Source organism: Pituophis catenifer, unplaced genomic scaffold, assembly GCF_029215685.1.
Source record: "Pituophis catenifer annectens isolate HBS135680 unplaced genomic scaffold, rPitCat1.0.hap2 SCAF_2, whole genome shotgun sequence".
NCBI lineage: Eukaryota > Metazoa > Chordata > Lepidosauria > Squamata > Colubridae > Pituophis > Pituophis catenifer.
Window position 1 is genome coordinate 201241133 of NW_027256882.1, and position 21856 is coordinate 201262988.

Here is a 21856-nt window from a genome sequence, read left to right on the forward strand (position 1 = left end):
TGACTTTGCTTGCCAGAAGGTTGCAAAAGGTGACCACATGACCTTGGGATAGAACAATGGTCATAAGTATGAACCAGTTGCCAAGCATCTGAATTTTGATCACATGATCATGGGGATGCTGCAAAGGTCGTAACTGTGAAAAACAGTCATAAGTCACTTTTTTCAGTGCTGTTGTAACTTTGAACAATCACTGAATGAGCTGTTGTAAGTTGAGGACTATGTGTACTGAATTATGGGTAGCCATTTGCTTAAAGGCATTAACTGTCTGCAATATATATACATGTAGAAGTGAGTCCTTATCCAGTGTCAGATTTTAGGTTCTACTTAAACTTCATCTAATGCTTGATCCATCTCTCCTTTCCTTTTGGTGGATCCCTTTGCAGGCACTTATGACTGGTAGCATCCCAGGTTTCGTTGATGTAATCATGAACCTTAACTCTCCAGCCTTGATGGAAGACAACTTAATATGGCAGGCCAAAATTGCTGGGAAAAGAATAATTTTCTATGGTGATGATACCTGGGTTAAGCTGTTTCCAAAGCATTTTGTTGAATATGATGGGACAACATCGTTTTTTGTCTCAGACTACACTGAGGTAAATCACAGTCTGGGAGTGGCTGTAAGAATATATATGTGTGTTTCTGTCCATATAACCACTGATGCAAATGTTTTATTGCATATATTATATGCTGCTCAGATGTATGTATTTTTATAAAATGTCACACTTGTTGGTTATTTTCAGAACCATTACTTTTTTCTTTACTTTACAAAATGTTCATTTCACCTAGTTACCTAAATTATACAGGTTACATAAAATATATGTCTTTTTAAAAATCCTTCTCATGTCTCAGGTTTTTTAAATTGTCACAATAATAAACCACTATCTCCCTACCAACATTAACTCTAAATTAGAGATTAGCAATAGAGTGCCAAACAGCATGGTTAATAGCCTTAGAATGTTGGACCCATGTTATCTTATCAATTTTGAGAATTTAATACTTAACTACTTAGAACAAACCAAAGAGAAAAAAATTATAGGATATTATTGCAGATGGAAATAGGCAGGTGTGAAATCCAGCAGGTTCTGACAGGTTCTAGAGAACCGGTAGCGGAAATTTCGAGTAGTTCGGAGAACTGGTAGCGGAAACTTTGAGTAGTTCAGAAAACCGGCAAATGCCACCTCTAGCTGGCCCCAGAGTGGGGTGGGAATGGAGATTTTGCAGTATCCTTCCCCTGCCATGCCCACCAAGCCACACCCACCAAGCCACACCACGCCAACCAAACCACGCCCACAGAACTGGTAGTAAAAAAATTTGGATTTCACCAGTGGAAATAGGGCATTCACCCCATGCTTTAAAGGAAGTTTATGAACCTGTTCTTGGTATGTTCTCCCCCTATATGGTAGATACATTGATAGAAATTGTTCAAAGTGAGTAGATTCACCTGAGCCTCAATGTAAGTATCAAGGCTCCGACTAAGGAACCCAAGCAAATCAGGACTCCAAGGTTAGGGTCTGCCTCAAAGAACTTCTTTATTGGGTACATTTAAGCGTGCCAATATGATGTACCCAATAAAGAAGTTCTTTGTGGGAGATCCTAGCCTTGGAGTCCTGATTTGCTTCCTTAGTTGGAGCCTTGACAGTAAGAACTGCAGAGGAAGATTATGTATCACTGGCCCTTGACTTCAGTTAGATTGTCACATATATATCAAAATTATTCTTCCAAATCAGTGGTGGGTTGTTCCCGGTTTGCACCGGTTCGCAAGAACCGATAGTAAAAATCCGTAGTAGTTCGGAGAACCGGTAATAACATTGGCTGGTCACATCCCCGAACCAGTCCCCGGCCAGGTTGCTGCTCACTTACCCCGCCCACCTCATCATAGGCTTTTTTTAAAAAAACTTTTAAAAGCATTTTTTCTATAACCTCTTCAGCTGAGAGGTTGTAGAAAAATAAATGCCTTTAAAAGCCTCTGGCGATCCCAGCTGACTTGCCTGATCGTCAGAGGCTTCTAAAAGCATTTTTTTCTGCAACCTTCTAAGGTTGTAGAAACAATGCTTTTAAAAGTAAAAAAAAAAAAAGTTAGCCACGCCCACCCAGTCACATTACCCCCCACCAAGCCATGCCCACAAAATAAGCCACGCCCACAGAACCTGTAGTAAAATATTTTAGAACCTACTCCTGTTCCAAATGTTAGAAGTGTAGAAAAAAAAGTTATTTTTTTTATTAGTGATGGTAATGCAATAAAGCTGTTCACTTTGGATGTAAAATTTTTAAGGAGATAAGTATCACTGAACAAAGAATTGAATGCTCGCAGGGTAAGGCTTACTCATTTACTTATTTACAGGACCAAACTTAAAGCTTAAAAAATAAGCTTAGTTTCTATCTGATTTTAGTAACTAAAATAATAATTGCCCAATATTGGGAAATTTAATAGATGACTTAGATGACTTAATACCGTAATTGTGATGAGATTAACAAGATCTGTTCAATTGCTACATTAGAAACAAAATTATAGAGTCAAAATAATGAAACATAGGGGCATGTATCCAAGTTAGCATATAATACCATGAGGATTAACATCCTAAACTCATAGGTTGTAGATTGTGTTCTGATTTCAGAGAATTGGAACCTTCAAGAATGATAATTGAAAGGCAACATATTGAATGGTATGCAGTGTAGCATATCTGAGAAATATTCAGCGTAGCCGTCTCTCTGAACTTGCTTCCTTAATGTTTTAGGAAGCTTTGAGCTAAACAGGATATCATTACATTGTATACACTCCTTTCCATCAGATGGTTATTTTTAGAAGAGCTGTTAATTAATTCTGCATACCATATGAGCAAAATAGGTGATGGCTTAATATATATCTGCTTTTCTTTTTCACTAAGGTTGACAACAATGTTACTAGACATTTGAATAATGTATTGAAAAGAGAAGACTGGGATATGCTCATTCTTCACTATTTAGGATTGGATCATATTGGTCATCTGAGTGGACCAAACAGTCCTTTGATAGGACCAAAGCTTTCTGAAATGGATAACATTATCTCGAAGATTCATAAGTCTCTGCTCTCCAAGGTGAGATGCTTAAGTTTTGAAGATGCATTTGATCAGGAAAACAGGAAGAGGATTTGAAGTATCCCACTTCAATCTACAGATACATTTTATTTTACAGACTGACCAAGTAAATGATCAATTGAGACCAAGTCTCATTGTGTTCATTGGGGCACATTTCCAATTTTTAGTCCCAGGCACTTGGAATTGTCAACTAAGTGAAATGCATTGATATTGGGGTTTTTAATACCATTGGCCATAAGATGTGCAGGAGATGGAAACAAATTTTATTTCAATCTCCGAAATGTTCTGTTCGATCATTGCACGTTGGCTTTATTTCAGCACAGAACAAAATTGGTAATGACTTGAATGTTTCATTTTTAACCTGTTAAAAAATTGAAATGTAGGAAACTTTGGGGACCTGATAGGCCCAGGATGGCGAACCTATGGCACATGTGCCACAGGTGGCATGCGTAGCCATATCAGTGGATGCCGGCCAGCTGATTTTCAGGCCTTCTGGGCCCACCAGAAGTAGGGAAAGAGGCTGTTTCCTGCCTCTGGAGGGCCTGGGGGGGGGAAGGCCCGTTTTTCTCTTTCCCCAGGCTCCAGAGCCTTTCTAGGAACCTGGGGAGGGTGAAAACGGCCTTCACCCCTCTTCCCCCCGGAGGGCTTCCGGAGGCCGGTGGGACCAGAAATTGGCAAACAGACCATTTTCGGCCTCTGGAGGGCCTCTGAGGGGTGGGGATGGCCGTTTTCGCTCTCTCCAGGTTCCTAGAAAGGCTCTGGAGCCTGGGGAGAGCAAAAAATGGGCCTTCCGGTCCTATTGGAAGTTTGCAAATGGACCATTTTTGGCCTCCAGAGGGCCTCCAGGGGGGTGGGGAAAGCCGTTTTCATTCTCCCCAGACTCCTAGAAAGGCTCTGGAGCCTGGGGAGAGAGAAAAACGGGCCTACCGGGCTGACCAGGCCATCACGTACTGGGAGCGGGGAGGGGGTCGTGCGCGCATGTGCGGGGCATGGCGCATAGAATTATGGGTGTGAGCAGGTGCGCGCGACCCCCCCGTGCGACCTCCCCCGGCACACAATGGCAAAAAGGGTAGCCATCACTATGATAGGCTCTCAAGTTTTGTATTGATGTAATGCATAAACAGATTTCTGAATGCATATTTGCATGTAGGAACTTGATATATTTGCAATGCATTATGCTTAGCCAGCTTAAAGGTTATGAAAGTACTAGCCAGGTAGGATCCCGTTTCTTATTGAAATAAATGGTGCTGTGAGAAATCCTAATAATATATTCCTAACAAGGATTGGGAGAGGTTGTTGCTGCGATATCTTTTACCAGTTTACTTGGGTGTGTGGCAATTGTTCTTGAGAATCCTAATCCTTTTGGCTCAAATCTGCGAGGTGAGGGAACAGATTTGATAGTGAAATATTAAACTATTCCATTAAAACTTTGAAAATTGCTTCTGTTTCAGGAACTGGAGAAAGGAACATTGCCCAATTTACTTGTTGTTTGTGGTGACCATGGCATGTCGGAAACAGGAAATCATGGTGGTTCCTCAGAAAGTGAAATTCGTACCCCTTTGCTTTTTGTCAGCTCTGCTTTTCAAAGAACAGGTGGTAAGAACTGACTTCTCTCTTAATAACATGATGGGTTGAATAAAGAAATGTCTGGCTGCACTATTTCAGATTGCAAGGGTGGTGGTAGTTTACGTGGCAGAATCTTCCATAACTCCATGAAAATCCATTTTCTCATTTTTGTTTTTTGTTTAAAAACCAATCCTAAATGTTGGAGAGACATTTATCTCAAAAGCCTTGTCCCTTTTCTGTGGTGGGTTTTTTTTTTAAAAAATTCAATCTTCTATGTAGTCCCAAATTATCAGAAATACTACGTTCCAGAAACAAGTTGTGTGGTGAAAATTTGGCCTGAGGTATTTTTATCTGGAGAAATTGTAAGTGTCTTAATGTATCTGCTAAATGGGCTCTTAATAACTCCAGAAGCAATCAGTATATTAATATTTTAATGCAAAGTGGACTTGCCTGTTTTTATGGCTAAAGGCAGAAAGTAGTGTCAAAAGAATAGCACACCATTCAGTGACATTATTAAAGCTAAGTGAGTCAGTTCTTTCTCAAAAGAATTGGAACACAGAAATATATATTCAAATGTTTTAAAAGAAATACGCATCCTGGATACTTTCTGGGTTCCCAGTAGCCCCCTGCTTATGTCATCAATTCAATTACTTAGAAACAGTAGTAACTTTTGAAATTTATGTGAAGTAGCATAAAGGTGGCAAGGGAGAGTTTGAATTTCACAGTACTTGAGGTCCTGTGAGTATTTGCTGAATCTTCCTGTGGGGGAAAGAAAAACAATGAGGAGAAACAGCTGTTACTTTGGATGCAGTACAGACAGGAGAAAAATGCTTATGGTACAACATTTCTTCTGGTCAAGAAATTATCTTTTGGGGAATGAGGAATAGATAAGCTTTAATCAATATTTTCTTCCTCTCTTTAGGTCCCCGAAAATATCCAGAACTTATCCAACAGACTGATCTGGCTGTCACCTTAGCATTAGGACTTGGCTTGCCGATTTCAAGAAACAGCGTTGGGAAGCTTCTGTCCCCTGTAATAGAGTGGAAGACAGCTAGAGAACAGCTACGGCTGTTGCATTTGAATGGTTTCCAACTCAGTAGACTTCTTCAAGAGAATGTCCCTACGTATGAGAAAGGCAAGTAAGTTCAATACGTTCTGGTAATTAGGATGTTTTTATTTTTTCCCATGAACAATCATATATTACGGTATGAAGAAAGAAAGTAACATTTTGAAAATTTAACAAGCAGCTTGCTTATAAGTGAATGAAAGGAAAAGAAAAACAAAAGTAAGAATTGGCTTTATAGCTAATTAGATGTTTATGTCAATTATAAGTGAAACCTTTTAAGTCATGCTTCTAGGATAAGACGGCACACTGAAGATATGTCTTATATCGGTAATGTAAATCTGAAGGTATAACATTATTTACACATTTATCATAATTTTAAAAAACTGAAATTCAGCTTGGATGTAAAAACCTCCTGTCAACGTTAGTCATAAATAGAGTGGGCATGTAGTTAACGTGTCTTCCTTATGAAAAGCGAACTTTGTTTTCAAGTTACGCGAAGCTGTCATGTTTAGTTGCAAGAGTGTGAACGCACCCAGTATGACTCAGGTTTACAATATGGCATCCCTAAGCGGTAGCCAGGAAATTGTAGTATAAAAATAAACAAAAAGAAAAAAAAAAGGAATAAAAAAAGAAAAAATGTAAAATGATTGCCTCCTGCCCTTCTTTATAGTGAGTAATTATCCTCTTAACCAGCGGCCTCCAACCTTTTGGGCACCAGGGACTGGTTCCATGGAGAAAGGTTTTTCCATGGATTCGGGGGGGGGGGGGAGGAGGCGTGGTTTTGCATGTTGCCTGCTTCCTGTGCATGGGGCTTTGCTTGTTGGATTTGCCCCCAATACTGTTTTGCTTTTTTTTTAGTATTTATTATGTCCTTTGTCACACAAAATTATGCAGTATAGTTAGTCCCCATTTTTTTTTTTTTAATTTGATTTATATGCCGCCCTTCTCCGGAGACTCAAGGCGGCTTACAGTGCGTTAAGCAATAGCCTTCATACTTTTGTATATTTATACAAAGTCAGCTTATTGCCCCCACAAACTGGGTCCTCAATTTACCTACCTTAGAAAGGATGGAAGGCTGAGTCAACCTTGAGTCTGGCGAGATTCGATCTTTCTTTAATTGCAGACAGCTGGTGTTAAATTACAGTGCTTCTGTCTGTTGAGCTAAACCAGGCGCCTAAATTTAATGTTGAACAGTTATTCAATAACTATTCGTCATTCAGCAGTGTTGGAACAAGGAGATTTATGATGCTGTAAGCCATCATGTCATTGAGATCACATAATTACAATCAGATGCTTGTTTATGCCTCACAGTTATGACATTGCAATGTCTCGCAATTATGTAATTGCTGTTTGCAACCTTCAGTTCTGGCTTTCGACAAAGAAAGCCAGTGAGATAGCCAGCAAAAGATTGCAAATGGTGATCTCATGATAATGGGACACTGTGAACATGCAGGATTCACCTAAGAAAGGCAACTGAAATTGCTGAAATTACCATTCTAACGGGAACACATTGCTTAGTGATGGAGTACCCAGTCCCAATTACCATTGGTAAGTAAAGACTACCTGAATAAGTATTTGGAGCCGTGGGTGATCTAGTCCACTGTTGTTCATTCTACTAGCCATACATTGAGAAAAATAACTGATTAAACATTACGGGGAAAGCTTTAGTTTAAACTCTATATTAAAATACAATGTTCTATCTGCATTTTCATCTCTTATTATTAGATCCTGGATTTGAAATGTTTACGAAGGCAGAAAAAGCTCATGGGAATTGGATTCAATACTATGTGAACAACAGTAATACACAAGTTGTCACAAATTTGAGCAAAAAAATCATAAAACAATATTTGGAAGCTCTCAAGATCCTGAGCTCTTCTTTAAGCAAGCAAGTGGCCCAGTATGACATATATTCAATGATAATAGGAACCATGATTATTCTGGAGGTATGGACTGATTTTTTTACTTACTTACTTGTTTATTTATTATTTATTGGTTTTAAAAGCCACCCAACTCCCTGAGTTTCTGAATGGCTTCCATATCCAAAGATAGGAAAGCGTAAAATGAAAGAAAAAAAAGGAGTATTGGAACAAAGAACCAGCGTCTCAAAAGAAAACTAACATGATTGCCAGCCATCATAATCCCAGGCCTGGAAGCAGAACCAGTTTTTCAGAGATTTGCAGAAGAGCTGGAGTATGAGAATTGTATGGATCTCTTGTGGGGATGATAACCAAGCCTTACTTTGATAAAGCAGCACATTCGACCTGTTACTTAATTTGCATAGTTCTGTAGTGTTTATACTTGGTGGATGCTCTGAGCCAAACCTAACTCGACACAAGGCTTTCTGATTAGATTTAGGGTGGGACATTTTATCCAGATTCCCAAAAGTTGTTGTAGATAACTTTTTGTCTGTGAACTTGGCAAGGAATCATTGTGTGGTGTGAGTTACTCTCTGCAACAAAAAACCTGGTAAAGAATAGAAATTATCAGATGGTCTTGTGATTACTTTTACAGTAACTGGTCTCCTCTCTCCTTTTTATCTTTTTATCTTCATTTTTCTCCTTTCTTCCTCCCTTCTTGAGTCATTTTCCCCTCTTAAGGAACCCTCATACAAACAAGCATAAACTTTACTTAGAGTTCAAACAGTACCAGGATTCACAAGGAGGTATGAGAAAAGACATTATTCTATATAATCATACCAGGAGACAGAGAGAGAGAGAAAGGAACAGTAACAGGGACCACAAAAAGGGCAAGGTTCAGTTTCCAGAACCTCACAGTCACCAAAGGACAAAGTATTAGCTACCACAATTGACCTGTCCATGTAGATCAGGGGTGTCAAACTCAGTTTCATTGAAGGCTGCATCAGGGTTGTGTTCGACCTTGTGGACCAGGGTGGGTGTGGCCAGGGTGGGGGAGCCACTCGTGTCAGAGTGCTTGTGGTGGGCTGAGCGCTCTGCCAGTGAAAACAGGTCCAAAGCTCTGGTCTCGCTGGCAGAGGCACTGGGGGCCATTCCTTCGCTGTTTCCAGGGCAGCCCCGTGGGCCAGATCTAAGCACTCTGCGGACCAGATAACCCACAATTTAAAACAGTTCATTTAATGACCATCCAGCAGCATTGAAAAAGAAGTGACGTATGACCATTTTTCATACCTAAGGGTGTTACTACATCTTCATGATCATGCAATCAAAATTCAGATGCTTGGCAAGTGACTCATATTTATGATGGTTGTGGTGACCTGGGGCCCTGTGATCCCCTTTTGCAACCTTCTGACAAGCAAAGTCAATGGGGAGGCCAGACTCACTTAACAAACTTGTTACTAATTTAACAAGTGCAGTGATTCACTTAACAACTGTGGCAGGAAAGGTTGTAAAATGGGACAAAATTCACTTAAATGACTATTTCACTTAGCAACAGAAATCTTGGGCTGATTTGTGGCCGTAAGTCGAGGGCTACCTGTATTTGCTTGTTGCAAGGTATTACAGAGGTATGTAAAAAACTTGACAATACACAGTGTTACATGTTAATGGGTCTGCTTGATTTGCTGGATGGTTAGAGAAATGACTGAGTCAGGCTGCACCCTAGCTGTAATATGAGATAGTGTGTAATTTCTGCCTCTTGTTGGGTTGTAGACTAGATTTTGACTGTGTTTCTCTTTGTCCCCCACATAGGTGCTGTTCTTACTCTTACTGAGCCTTCCAAAAGCCCTGAGCAGCAGAGCTAAATTTGAGATGCCAAACTCATCTTTCTATTCTCTGATGTTCTACTTGATGTGCCTTTTATGGAGTGCCATTCATGTAGTTGTGTGCACCTCCACGGAAAGCTTATGCTATTTTTGCAGAATTCCCTGGATTATGGCAACTGGAATTATCATGCTGACTTCGGGGCTTTTTTGGGTCATAATTTCCTTTCTGGAAATGCGGGTTATAAATTCAAGACAACCATTGAAGGTAAAAAAAAAATACTGGAATGTAATAAATAATTTCTTACCAGTTGCTCATTTATATTTCTAGGGAGGATCTACGCACTATTCCTTTTTCCTTGTGCCATTTTGCCTGCTGTCAGTCACAGTATCTTTTTCAATGTTCCCTTACTCTTTTATAAAGGAGAAAACACAGGCACTTTTTTTCTCACAAAGAAGCTGGAGAAAGTTTGAACAGGGCAAAGTCTAAGTCACATTTTTCCTGCTTCCCTGGTTTTCAGTTTCCCAACAGTTTCTCGTTGCTGCTCTTTTAAGCCTTATGAGAGTGGCCAATCATCTTCTGGCCTTACTCCCGAGTCGGAGTAAGGCTTCAGCTGCTCTTGCCTTCTGGCAGCTCTTTTCATGCGTGCACTAGGAACAGGCTTCTCCTGTTTCTCTGCTGTCCGCCTCTGGAGGCTCCGGAGTCCATGCAATGCTCCCAGACGGCCCTGGCCCCATCTCTACCTCAGATGCAGAGCTCTCGTCTGGGCCTTCCCCTGACTGGCCCATTGTCCTCCCCAGCCTCCTCACTGTCTGACCGCACTGCAGGCTGCTGGCGGACCACAACAGATCAAACAATACGTATGTAGATTTAAGTTGATTTAAATTTAAGTAGATTTAAGTCCAGTTTAAGTTGTTGCAGAATCATAAGGAGTTCGGCTTCTTTCTAAATTGTGGGAAAAGTAACTCCTGGCAAACGGTAGCAATTAGAATATTAATATTGAGCCATACAATCTAATATAATCACCTTTTTCCTTAAAAAATATTTTTGTACATAATCCTTATGTTATGTGACCTCATCAGTCAACTTGCAATTGTGGATAGTAGGCATTCTTTCTTGCTAGTGAAATGTTAATTGCCATGTATACATTTAAAATAAAAACAGCCAAGGCTTTCTCTGGAATTGAAATCTGATCTGAATTATACCTTGATTCCTCTATAATCTGTGACCCTTCATGTTTATTAATTAATGTATAATAGAATACCTGCATATCCTGCATAAAATGTCAATCCCACTTACAGCCTCAATAATAGAACTGTTTTAGTAATCATACTCCTATTTTTGCTCAAGGAAAGATCTCCTCAGCCATCTTGCAGATTTGATTGGCAGGTTGCTACAAAAACAAGCAAAGCCAAGTGTGTCCAATTGATCACATTGATTTTGAACTGTTTGTGCTCTTCTTGATTTTCTATCATGGCATACTATATGCAACATAGTATAGTAGAACAGAACTACTGAAATCAATTGTGAATTAATTCCTCACTAAATTACATTTAGCTTCATTTAATGGGCTTGCTGTTAATATGATTTGTGTGAATCCAATCCCAGTAATGTTGCAAACATTATTATGGAATTTCCTACAACTTCTGTATCTCTCAGAATGGTTGGTCTCTTTAAAGAAGGTGGCAAAATAATCTTGAAGATATAGTTATTGTGTTGTTGGATAATTAAGATGTCCTACCAAGTTGTTTCTGTGAAAGTATAGATTTCAGTAAGGATTCAAAGGTGAGTTAAGTTCTAAAGTTACTCCCATTATTTGAGTAAGGCCTTAGTCTTAAGCTCTAATGCGAAGACTTGTTTTGAAAGCATGCTTGTATCCATTTTGTAACTCACTCATTCTTTTCCAGTATGATCTATATTCTTCCTTGACAATCTGGTGTGCTGCAGTGATTGATGAGGCCTAGTTTGTTACAGTAAGAACAATCAAAAGGACCATTCTGAATTACACAAAACATTCATCCAGTCTAGCATATAGGAAAGGCCATGTGTATAGGCAGTCCTTGACTTACAACAGTTAATTTAGTGATCATTCAAAGTTAAAATGGCACTGAAAAAAGTGACTTATGACCATTTTTCACACTAATGACCATTGCAGCACCCCATTGGACACATCATCAAGATTTGGATGCTTGGCAACTAGTTCATATTTATCATGGTTGCAATGCCCCGGGGTCATGTCACTTTTGCGAGCTTCTGACAAGCAAAGTCAGTGGGGAAGCCAGTTTCACTTAACAACCATATTCATAACTTAACATCTGTGAATCAACTTAACAACTGCAGTGATTCACTTAACAATGGCAAGAAAGCTCGTAAAATGGGGCAAAACTCACTTAACAAATGTTTCACTTAGCAACATAAATTTTGGGCTCAATCATGGTTGTATGTCGAGGCCAACCTGTATTACCTTCTTTTCTTTCAGAATCCATAACGCCCAGTTCTAGATACCTTTCCAATGTAGTGTATATATAGTATGTTGAAAGGATGCTCTACAATGTATAGTATACATTGTAAATTCAGGATGGCCATTTGGTGGTGGTTCTTACATCCTAAGCTGAATTTGTGCATTGACAAATCCTGCTTATTTGCCTGCATAAATTTAACAATTTTTTGGACATGTCTGCTTGTGAATGAGGTTGCAGTCCGGTGGAAGTTAAAGATATTCTGAACTTAACTAATTTTGAATTTTGATTTGTTATAGCTAGGAAGGCTTGCTGCCTAAAGGGTAAGATGTGGTTAGTTTTAATGATTAAATTATCTAAGCCTAGGTCAGGAAGATTAGTTTCAGGATGCTGCTGGTGTGACTGCTGCACAGAGCTTCAAGGGGCATCTTTTAATCTTTTTTTTTTTGCGGGGGGGGGGATCACTGCATGAAACTATTTTTTCCACTAATCCATGTTATCCAATTTTATAATGGAGCAAATAATAAGTTTTGAAGTGGCATTTCTCAGATTGTAGCTTAACTGGATGAAATGTAACTGTTTTAACAAGCAGTTTATGGCAAACTGCCTCGAAGATAATTTCATATAAAAGCAATATGTTACAAAAATCTGTAATAAGGGAAAGGGGAAAAGAAATACAAGATCTTAAATTTTGAGCCTGCTTTTCAGCAGTTCTTATCTATGTGGGAAAAGGCATGGAAACTAAGTAGCTGTCATATAAATTAGACTTCAAATTAATGAGAAATTGAGCAAACGACTTTTAAAAGTAGTTTTTATTTTAAAATGCATTTATGTATTAGTAACTGAATATAGAATAATATAGTTTTTTTCCTTTGAACTAGATGAGTGATTCTTTTTGTTTTTAGCTCATGCAATACTTAAACTTCTCTCTTTCTCTCTCTCTCTCTCTGTCTCACATACACACCTCTATCGTCTGTCTGTCTATCTATCTATTTATGTACCTACCTACCTATCTACCTACCTTCAAGGAATAAGAATAGGAAATAGAATAGAGAATGGAATAGGGAGTGGAGTAGGGAAATCCAACGGAATGGAATGGGATGAGATGGGGTGGGACAGGATGAGATAGGATGGGACGGGACAGGACGAGATGAGACGTGATGGGACAGGATGGAATGGAATGGGATGGGTTGGAATCACAGGGCTGGAAGGAACTTTGGAGGTCTGCTAACCCAAGGCAGGAGTCCTTATACTGTCTTTAACAAATGGATGTCCAATCTTTTCTTGAAAACCTCCAGTGATGGAGCACTCACAATTCTAGAAGGCAATTTATTCCATTGGTTAATTGCTCTCACTATCAGGAAATTTCTCCTTAGTTCCAAGTAGGATGTCTCTTTAATGAGCTTTCACCCATTGCTTCTTGTTCTGCTGTCAGGTGTTTTAGAGTATTTCAACCATTTAATCTCTGTGATTTCCCCCTCATGTACCAAAAGACAATCATCATGTCACCCCTAATCCTTCTCTTCATTAGACTAAATATACCTAGTTCTCTTAACTGTTCATCATACGAGTCAAACCTCTTTATCTTTCTTGCTTTTCTCTGCACTCATTCTAGAGTCCCAGCATCTTTTTTGTATTATGACTAGAATTGGATGACGTTTCCAACTATTGCTCCACCAGTACAATACAGAGTAGTATTATCATGTCTCATGATTTTGATGCTCTCCCTGTGTTGATGTAGCCTAGGACTGCACTGACTTTTTGGCAGCTTCAACACACTGCTGTCCCGTTTTCGCTGGCAGAGTGCTGCAGGAGGCTGTCCAGGCTGAAAACGGGGCTCAGGGGACCACATGTGGTCCTCCCGTACCCCATTTTCACTAGCAGAGGCTCCACGGGCCAGTCCTTTTCTATTTCCAGGCCAGTCCCATGGACCAGATCTAAGCACCCCACAGGCCGAATCCAGCCTAGGGGCCTTGAGTTTGACACCCCTTGGGCCCAAGACAGGACATTGAGGTATCCCACTTAATGCTTTTCTTAATGTAGATGTAGTTTCATTGAGGGCTACCCACTAAGTGTCAGGTTCCAAGTAATGCATCCATCACAAATCGAACTCCAAGTGTTGTGACCTAGGCCCAAGTACCATATTTTTTGAAGTATAAGACGCACTGGAGTATAAGACACACCTACTTTTTTTGGTGAGAAAAAGAAGAAAAAGAAATCTCCCTCTGTCTCTGAGCAATTTTGCCTCGTTGCAGCAAACAGCCTGGTTTACTTTCATTTTTATTTTCAGCATAGCTTGATTAGCACAAGGAAAAAAAAAAACTGTTCCAGCAATTTACCTCTTTGCAGCAAGCAGCAGAGCCCTGCCCAAAACAGTTGAGAGCAAATCAGGTGAGAGTCGGGAGACCGATCAAATCAACTTGTGCTAATTAGGCTGTGCTGAAGCTGAAAGCTGTTTTTTCTTGCTGTTTGCTTGCAAGGAGGTAACTGCTGCGAGGCAGAGGCTAAAGGATGGGGGCCAGTGGGTGAGTGGGGCTACATTCAGTGTATAAGACCCACCTAAATTTTCACCCCCTTTTAGGGGGGAAAAAGATATGTCTTATACTCCGAAAAATATGATAGTTATTACCAGATACAATCAATCCTAAACAAACATATTTTATTAGAACAGCTGAGAATTACTTCATTCTCAGCTTAGTCCAAATTAATTCCAAAACAAATTCTTCATAAACAGTCCTTTGGCCTTATCACCAACCTTTGTATTCTTTGGCACTCTGCCAAAGTCTTTTCTTGGCAAAAAAATACCCCACGAAGTTCAGAAGCAAGAGACGCCGACAAGAAACAACATTGCTTTCCTACAAAGATCCCAAGAGCCGTTGCTGCTCTTTTAAGCCTTCTGGGAGGGGCCATCATCTCCTGGCCTTACTCCCGAGTTGTCCTTTTTGCTTTAGCTGCCCTTGCCTTCTGGCAGCTCTTCGCATGCGTGCACTAGGAACAGGCTCCTCCTGTTCCTCTTCCTCTCTGCTATCTGCCTCTGGAGGCTCTGGAGTCCATACATTGCTTCCAGATGGCCCTGGCCCCATCTCTACCTCCGACGCAAAGCCCTCATCCAGACCTTCCCCTGACTCCAGGACTGGCCCATTGTCCTCCCCTGCCTCCTCACTGTCCGACTCCGCTGCCAACTCCGCAAGCTGCTGACGGACCACAACACCAAGGCATTTCGTTTCCTCAAAGAACAAATTCATTTAGATACATCATCTTGGCACAAACTGGTGGAAAGCCAGTACTGAAAATTCCCATGCTTTCCACCCCAGAATAAGTAAGAGTTTCTCAATTTTCCAAAACAATCTGTCACATTGTCCAACCAAGATGAGAGTTGGTTGCTTGGCAACTTCTCTCCTCCTCCTCTGGCCAGCCAGCTGTTAGAATGTACTTGACTCATCAGCTAGTTATGTTGTTTTGGCTGAAGACTCTATCCTCCTCGGCTCTTTCGCCTTCAGCTCCAAACTGTGTCAAACTGAATTCATGTCAGAGTAACCAAGGATATAAACAATCCCACATCCCAATCAAATTCAGGCTTGACATTAAGTGCAGTTGGTTAGCATTTGGCACTATAGCAGTTAATCACCTGCCCCATATACTGTATAATTAAAACTTCAACTATCCCCCTTAGATCATTTGGATCATCTTTAGAAGTACCAGTGAAGAAAACATGAGGTTTTAGCTTTCATTTCCAGATCTTCTATAAAAAGGTTTGGGAAAAACAGATTTTTTCCAAATGTGGGCACAAGCTGCCAATAAGATTTGAAGCAGCAGAAAAGGATATATATATGATTTCTGCTTTGTTAATTCTGGGGAACATCTTAAATAGTGTTTCTCTGACAGAATCCCTCAAAAGTTCATTGACAAGCAATGAGCAAACAAACTTGCATTGATATATATTAGAAATTATGAACTGGTTTCTTCTAGATACTTGTGGGTGTATATAACAATAGAATTGATAGGTTGGACATAGCTACAGTAATACTGCAGTGAACAGTGATAGAAGACCATATCTACATGGAGACACCCCTGGAGCATCTAAGTATCTTGTACCTACTTCCCAAGATACACAAGCTATGCCATACATGCGATTCCATTCCCAATCCTAAGCAGTGGAATCATTATGGCTTGGAATATTGGGTTTCATGAATTCTATACAATATTGAGAATTTATTCAGCAAATGCTGTCAGCTGCATAAGAGACACCACAGGCTTCCTAAGAAGTTTGAAATCTATTGGCAATCTTCTTAACAATACCATTCTACCCATCACAGATGTTATGGCATAATATACCCCCATCCTTCATAGACATGGGCTTCAAGCCATCCAGATACCATCAGTAATTTCAGTGTAACAGGCCTTGTCACAGACTGCATGACTTTGTATTCATCCATAATTTAGTCACTGCTGGCAATAACACACCTGCAAATCAGTGGCACTGCCATGGATACACAAGTGGTTCCATAAATATGCAAGTATCTTCATGAGTCACTTAAAACATTTTCTCAACTCCTAGCCGTTGAAAATACTCCATTATCTGGGATTCATTGATGACACTTTTAGCATCTGGACCCAAGGAAATGAATCGCATGAGAGCATTTCCCTACTCAGCAGTTGATAATAATGAGGCATTGCTTTTGCTTGTAGAGTCAGCATCTTGCCACTTGATTGTGAGGCGCTTACTTTGCTGAAGTGTACGATTCTTAGTCCAGGGATGTTTTCCCTGCTTGTTGGCACCAGTGTTGGCCTGAGCAGATATCGGTATTGGATTCAGCGGCTGTTGAATCATCAGGTGTGGTACCAGTGGGACATGATCCACCAGCATCTTGGAGGGTAGCTCTGAGGCCACACCACCTCCAGATCACCATGCTTACCTACATGCTTCCAACTTCCATCCAGATATATCAAATCTGCCATATATATAGGTAGGCTCTAGGCTACAAATGCATTTGTTCTATCTCACTTAACACAGATGATCAACTGATGGAATTCAGGAATCTAAATTGCCAATTCACGATATCAATAGAAAATAAGCAGAGCTAGATCACTTTCCAGAGAGGTGGAAATTGTCTATTAAAAGACAGATCATAGAAACAGGACAAAAGAATACCATTGATAGTCACTTATAGACCACAGGTCACAAAATACATTATGAAGAAGCTACAGCCCATATTAGATAAAGACACACTGCTTTCTTAGGTAGGTTGCAGCCCAATACTTTAACACAGACTATCACTCAACTTGAAGCAGATTCTCACAAGCAACAACAGACAATGATTCTAACATGGAAACCAAACCAAGATATCTATGCTACCCTCACATTTACATCAACAGCATTATCATAGGCTTAACAACTTTACGCACAAAATTAGAGGCACCTTCACACGTCCTTCCGCTAATGTGATACTGTATGTGTCACAATCTGACAGAAGTGCTATTGTGGATTCTGTGTAGGACAAACATGGTACAAAAGAATTAATGAGCTTGAGTTTGACATCAGGACTTAAGATGAGGATCAAAGCATTCCTGCATCTCAGATACTTCATTAGAGCTCTCAAAGAAGATATTTTGGAAACAAACAATGTTAAAGGCACAACTGAGTGTGTGATTGCTGAACCAATCCATAGGTTTCCAGCTATCTTAGAAAGTCTCAACAAACAAAAACAAGGCGCTTTTGACGCCATACAATTGTTGTTCGATAAGGAACTTGTTTTCTGTCTCACATGTGACCTGTATAAATAAAGCAAACAAAATGTTAAAAAGTTATATTTATGTAGTTACTTACCAAGCACATCTAAATTATATTAAAGTACCGTATTTTCCGGCGTATAAGATGACTTTTTAACACATGAAAATCTTCTCAAAAGTCGGGGGTCGTCTTATACGCCGGGTGTCGTTCTCCTGTAACCAGGCAGACCAGCCCGAAAGACTCTGACGAGCCTTAAATGGCTCTGACGATCCCAGCTTTGCCTGCTAATCAGGCAACTCAGCTGAGATGCCAGAGCCATGTAAAAGGAAAAAAGTTTTCCCCCTCCAGCTTGCTTACCTTAGCTGCTAATCGCAACACTTGCCTTGCTTCGCTTGCCTGAATCCATTCCATCAGCAAGCCACTCCCTGCCTGCAATCAAGCAGGCAGGAGTTGTGGATTTCAACTCCCAGAATTCCTCAGCCAGCAAAACAAGGCTGGCTGAGGAATTCTGGGAGTTGAAGTCTACAAGTCTTAAAGTTGCCAAGGTTGGAGACCCCTGTTCTATTGGGTAAGTTTTTTTCCCCTTTGGGAGCTTTAAAAAAAAATAGTTAATTGGGTTTTTTTTTAGTTCTTTTTTAGACCTAGCCATTTAAAGTTTAGGAAGTTTTAAATTTAGTTTTCATATAAAAATAAAAATAAAATAATATTTGTGCAGCTTTCTGAGATTTAGTGTGTTTCTGTAGTGTTTCACTCTAACTACACAAACACACAAAATCTCACAAAGCTGTATGTGGAATTTTATGTGTGTAAAGTGTGAAAGTTGTTTTTTTTGGGCTTTTTGTGGCTGTGTGAGGTTCCTGCTTGTTGCAGGGGCCATTTTGGATCTAGCACAGCTGCTTTCACATTGTGAGCCAGTTGATGTTTTTTAATTTTTATTTGGTGTGCGTTGGAAGAGGGGTAGTCTTATACGGTGAGTATAGCCCAAACCCTATATTTTAACAGGAAAAGTCGGGGGTCGTCTTATACTCCCAGTCGTCTTATACGCCGGAAAATACGGTAACCAAAATATATTTACAATCCCCAAGACATGCTGCAACTTTTGAGCACCCCTAATACTTGGAAGTTGAAAGTTGAAAAATTTGACCTGCCTTAAAAGCATCCTGCTTTCTCTTTATTTCCATCCTGTCTCATCCTATGCTACTTTAGCCACTCCAGTTGCTCCCAGGAGGCTGCAGGGAGGCCTACTAGGCCCAAAACAGGGCTCGGGGGGGTGATGGTGCCCCCCCACGGCCTGTTTTTGCCCCCGGGGGTGCAGGAGGCCAAGTGCTGCCTGTCACATCCCCTGGCCATGGCCACGCCCACCCAACCAGTCATTAACTGGTTGTTAAATTATTTGAATCCCACCACTGGTGAGTAGCACCTGATTGGTTTATCCTCCAAACCTTCTATTTTCAATATCTACATCAAGGTGCTTTGATATAATTAAATCTTCGTGAAATGAGCTGCCTGATTTTCTGTGGAATAATGCTGATGTTTGAATTGACAAAATACTCTTTCCGGATCGTTTCTGATTATCTTTACATTTTGAAACATATTATTCTACACATGCCATTGCTTGTAACTTACTTGATTGCATTTTTCCTTTACTTGATTGCCTTTTACCTGAGTCGTCATGTTTTTTGTGCAACAAAGTGTATTTCAATTTGTTGAAGACGGTGCGCCAAGGATTTTTTGAAGGGGTTAGCTTTTTTTAAATTATCTGTGTGTTCAATGCTCTAGAGTGATTAGCATATAAAATGTATATTTCTTGCGGCAACCTTGCACAACACTTTTGTTTGAAATAAAGCCACACTTTCGGGAGGGGCAAGATAATAACTTGCACATCACCATTCTTTTTATGATTGCTGTTAATCTACGTCAAGATGATCAACTTCTTCTGAGGTGGGAGTTGCAGCTTATTGTCCTAGCTTTCCAGGGATATGCTAATGGCATTGGAAGAGGCTGAGAATTTTCTAGCCTATTGTTTTGCTCATTTTGGGGACTTGAGGTTAAGTCCCCAAATGGAAATATTTTGCTTTTAGCCTTAAGATATCCCCAAACATCCAACCACAAACAAGATATGTGTCATTAAAAAATGTCCATTTCTGTTTTCTGTGGAGATTCTCAATGATCCAGGTCATTATTGTCCCAAAGGTGCTTTTCCAAAAGGCAATTGGATTTTCTTATCTTTTTCCTTGAAAATGTTTCGCTTCACATCCAAGAAGCTTCTTCGGTTCTTCACAGCTGAAGAAGCTTCTTGGATGAGAAGTGAAACTTATGCAAGGAAAAGAAAAAAACCCAAGAAAGTCCAGTTGCCTTTTGGAAAAGCACCTTTGGAATGTCCACTTTGTTACTCAATTTCAGCAGTGTACCCATCCCTCCATGGGAGAGATGTAATTTTTTTCTTCAAACTTTCAAATATGTTGGAAAGTGGACAGGCAAGAAGAGATCCTGACTTATCTATTTTGCTAAAAGTTTTCTCATTTTCATGTGATTTGTTTGTTGTCATGATATAAAATTAATCTACCTTAAAAATGTTTCATAAGTCATTGCAGGAAGCTGCATCACAGCCCTTGAAAGAGAACGTACTGTAGTTTCAGTGGCACAATTAACAGTGTTGACAGCAATGCTGAATTAACCTTGCTTTAGATCAGGATTGAAGAGGAGTTACATAAAATACCACAAAAATACAGTTGTCACTGAAGAAGGAACTATACCCAGCTGATTTTAATGATATGTTGGATTCTTCCAAATTATATCCCCAAGAAAAATATATATATATATATTTCTCTTTGCAGAATCCACCTGCTGCTCCTTCCAGCTGGTCTGAATTAGATGTGCTGATCCTGGCAGGTACCATTGGCCATATTTCAAGTCTGGGTGCCAGCAGCTTTATTGAAGAAGAACACCAAACCTGGTACTTCCTGATCAATACCCTTTGCCTTGCCCTCTGCCAAAAAATCTGCAGGCACTATTTCTTGACCAAGGACGGTGATCTGCAGATCCCCACCACGGGCAAGGCAAAAGCAGAAGAAATGAAAGAAACTCCTTCCCACTACAGAAGTGATATTGAAATAACAGAGGATGAGCTGAAGATGGGCAGAGGGGACAACCCTGTAAGCGTGAATACCTTTGAGAAGTGGATGGCCTTAGCGACTCCGTGGCTCATTCTTATCATTTGTAGAGTGCTTCGTTCACTGAATCAAACTGGAGTCCAGTGGGCCCATAGGCCAGATTTTGGACATTGGCTGACAAGGTACCTATTTGATTTTTTGTTATTTAGATTGCGTAAGGTTATTACATAAGTACACAGTCCCTCAAAAAACAATGGTCCCATCAGACCTGGGGACCTCAGAGGACTGGTGAGATACTGAAGAGGCTCCCTTGCTATAGACATCTGCTCCTTGCCTAATATTCGATCTCTTTTACCCTTGCGTTCTTAAACATTTTAAAATGCTTTTAATAATAATTGTGTTTTATATATAGTAGATATTAATTGAGTTTTAGCCTTCTTGTATATGGCCCAGAGTCCCTTTTTTGTGAGGTGGGGGACCATATACATTTGATAAATGAGATATACTGAGGGGATTTTTTCTGTATATCTCACCAGTGAAGTGATGTAAGAAAGGGCTTTCTTAGTTGTGCTGCTTTAGTTATGGACTCTCATTTCACCAGAGGTTAGGCAGGTTTCTGTCCAACATCAGAATTCATCCATGTCTTTAGGTTTCAGCAGCAAAGTGTCTGTCTGCTTGTCCGTCCGTCCATCCATCCATCCATGATATATTATAATGATTTTTTTTAAAAAATCAGTAGTTTCTATAGCTATCAATCATCTATGAATACCAATCAATATCTATCTGTCTATCTATCTATCTATCTATCTATCTATCTATCTATCTATCTATCTATCATCTATCATCTATCTATCTATCATATATCTATGAATCTATCAATGATATATTATAATGATTTAACAAAAAAAATCAGTAGTTCCTATAGCTATCAATCATCTATGAATATCAGGCAATATCTATATCTATAATTATCCATCCATCCATCCATCCATCCTCCATCCATCCATGATACATTATAATCATTTAACAAAAAAATCAGTTCCTATAGCAAACTATAGAAATCTTTCAAATAAGAGGGAAGAGAAAGCACGACTTTAAACTTTTAGTAATTTTAACTACAAGATCTGGCTAGCAGAGTTCTTAATTCTCTGGTTAAAAGGGTTTTTTAAA

The 21856-nt window shown here is 39.8% G+C and overlaps 1 protein-coding gene across 4 annotated transcripts in view; it reads left to right on the forward strand.

The window, feature by feature from the left end:
* Positions 1 to 21856, forward strand: part of PIGG (phosphatidylinositol glycan anchor biosynthesis class G (EMM blood group)) — a 76278-nt gene that overhangs the window by 11404 nt on the left and 43018 nt on the right. For 2 of the 4 annotated variants that reach the window (XM_070935452.1, XM_070935453.1), the window contains exons 3-9: positions 384 to 593; positions 2886 to 3074; positions 4526 to 4670; positions 5563 to 5775; positions 7432 to 7649; positions 9372 to 9650; positions 20411 to 20868. In XM_070935452.1, the coding sequence (XP_070791553.1) occupies positions 384 to 593; positions 2886 to 3074; positions 4526 to 4670; positions 5563 to 5775; positions 7432 to 7649; positions 9372 to 9650; positions 20411 to 20868 (1712 nt within the window). Of the gene's footprint in view, positions 1 to 383; positions 594 to 2885; positions 3075 to 4525; positions 4671 to 5562; positions 5776 to 7431; positions 7650 to 9370; positions 9651 to 20410; positions 20869 to 21856 lie in introns of all 4 variants that reach the window. The other 2 variants (XM_070935454.1, XM_070935455.1) reach the window with 2 other exon arrangements.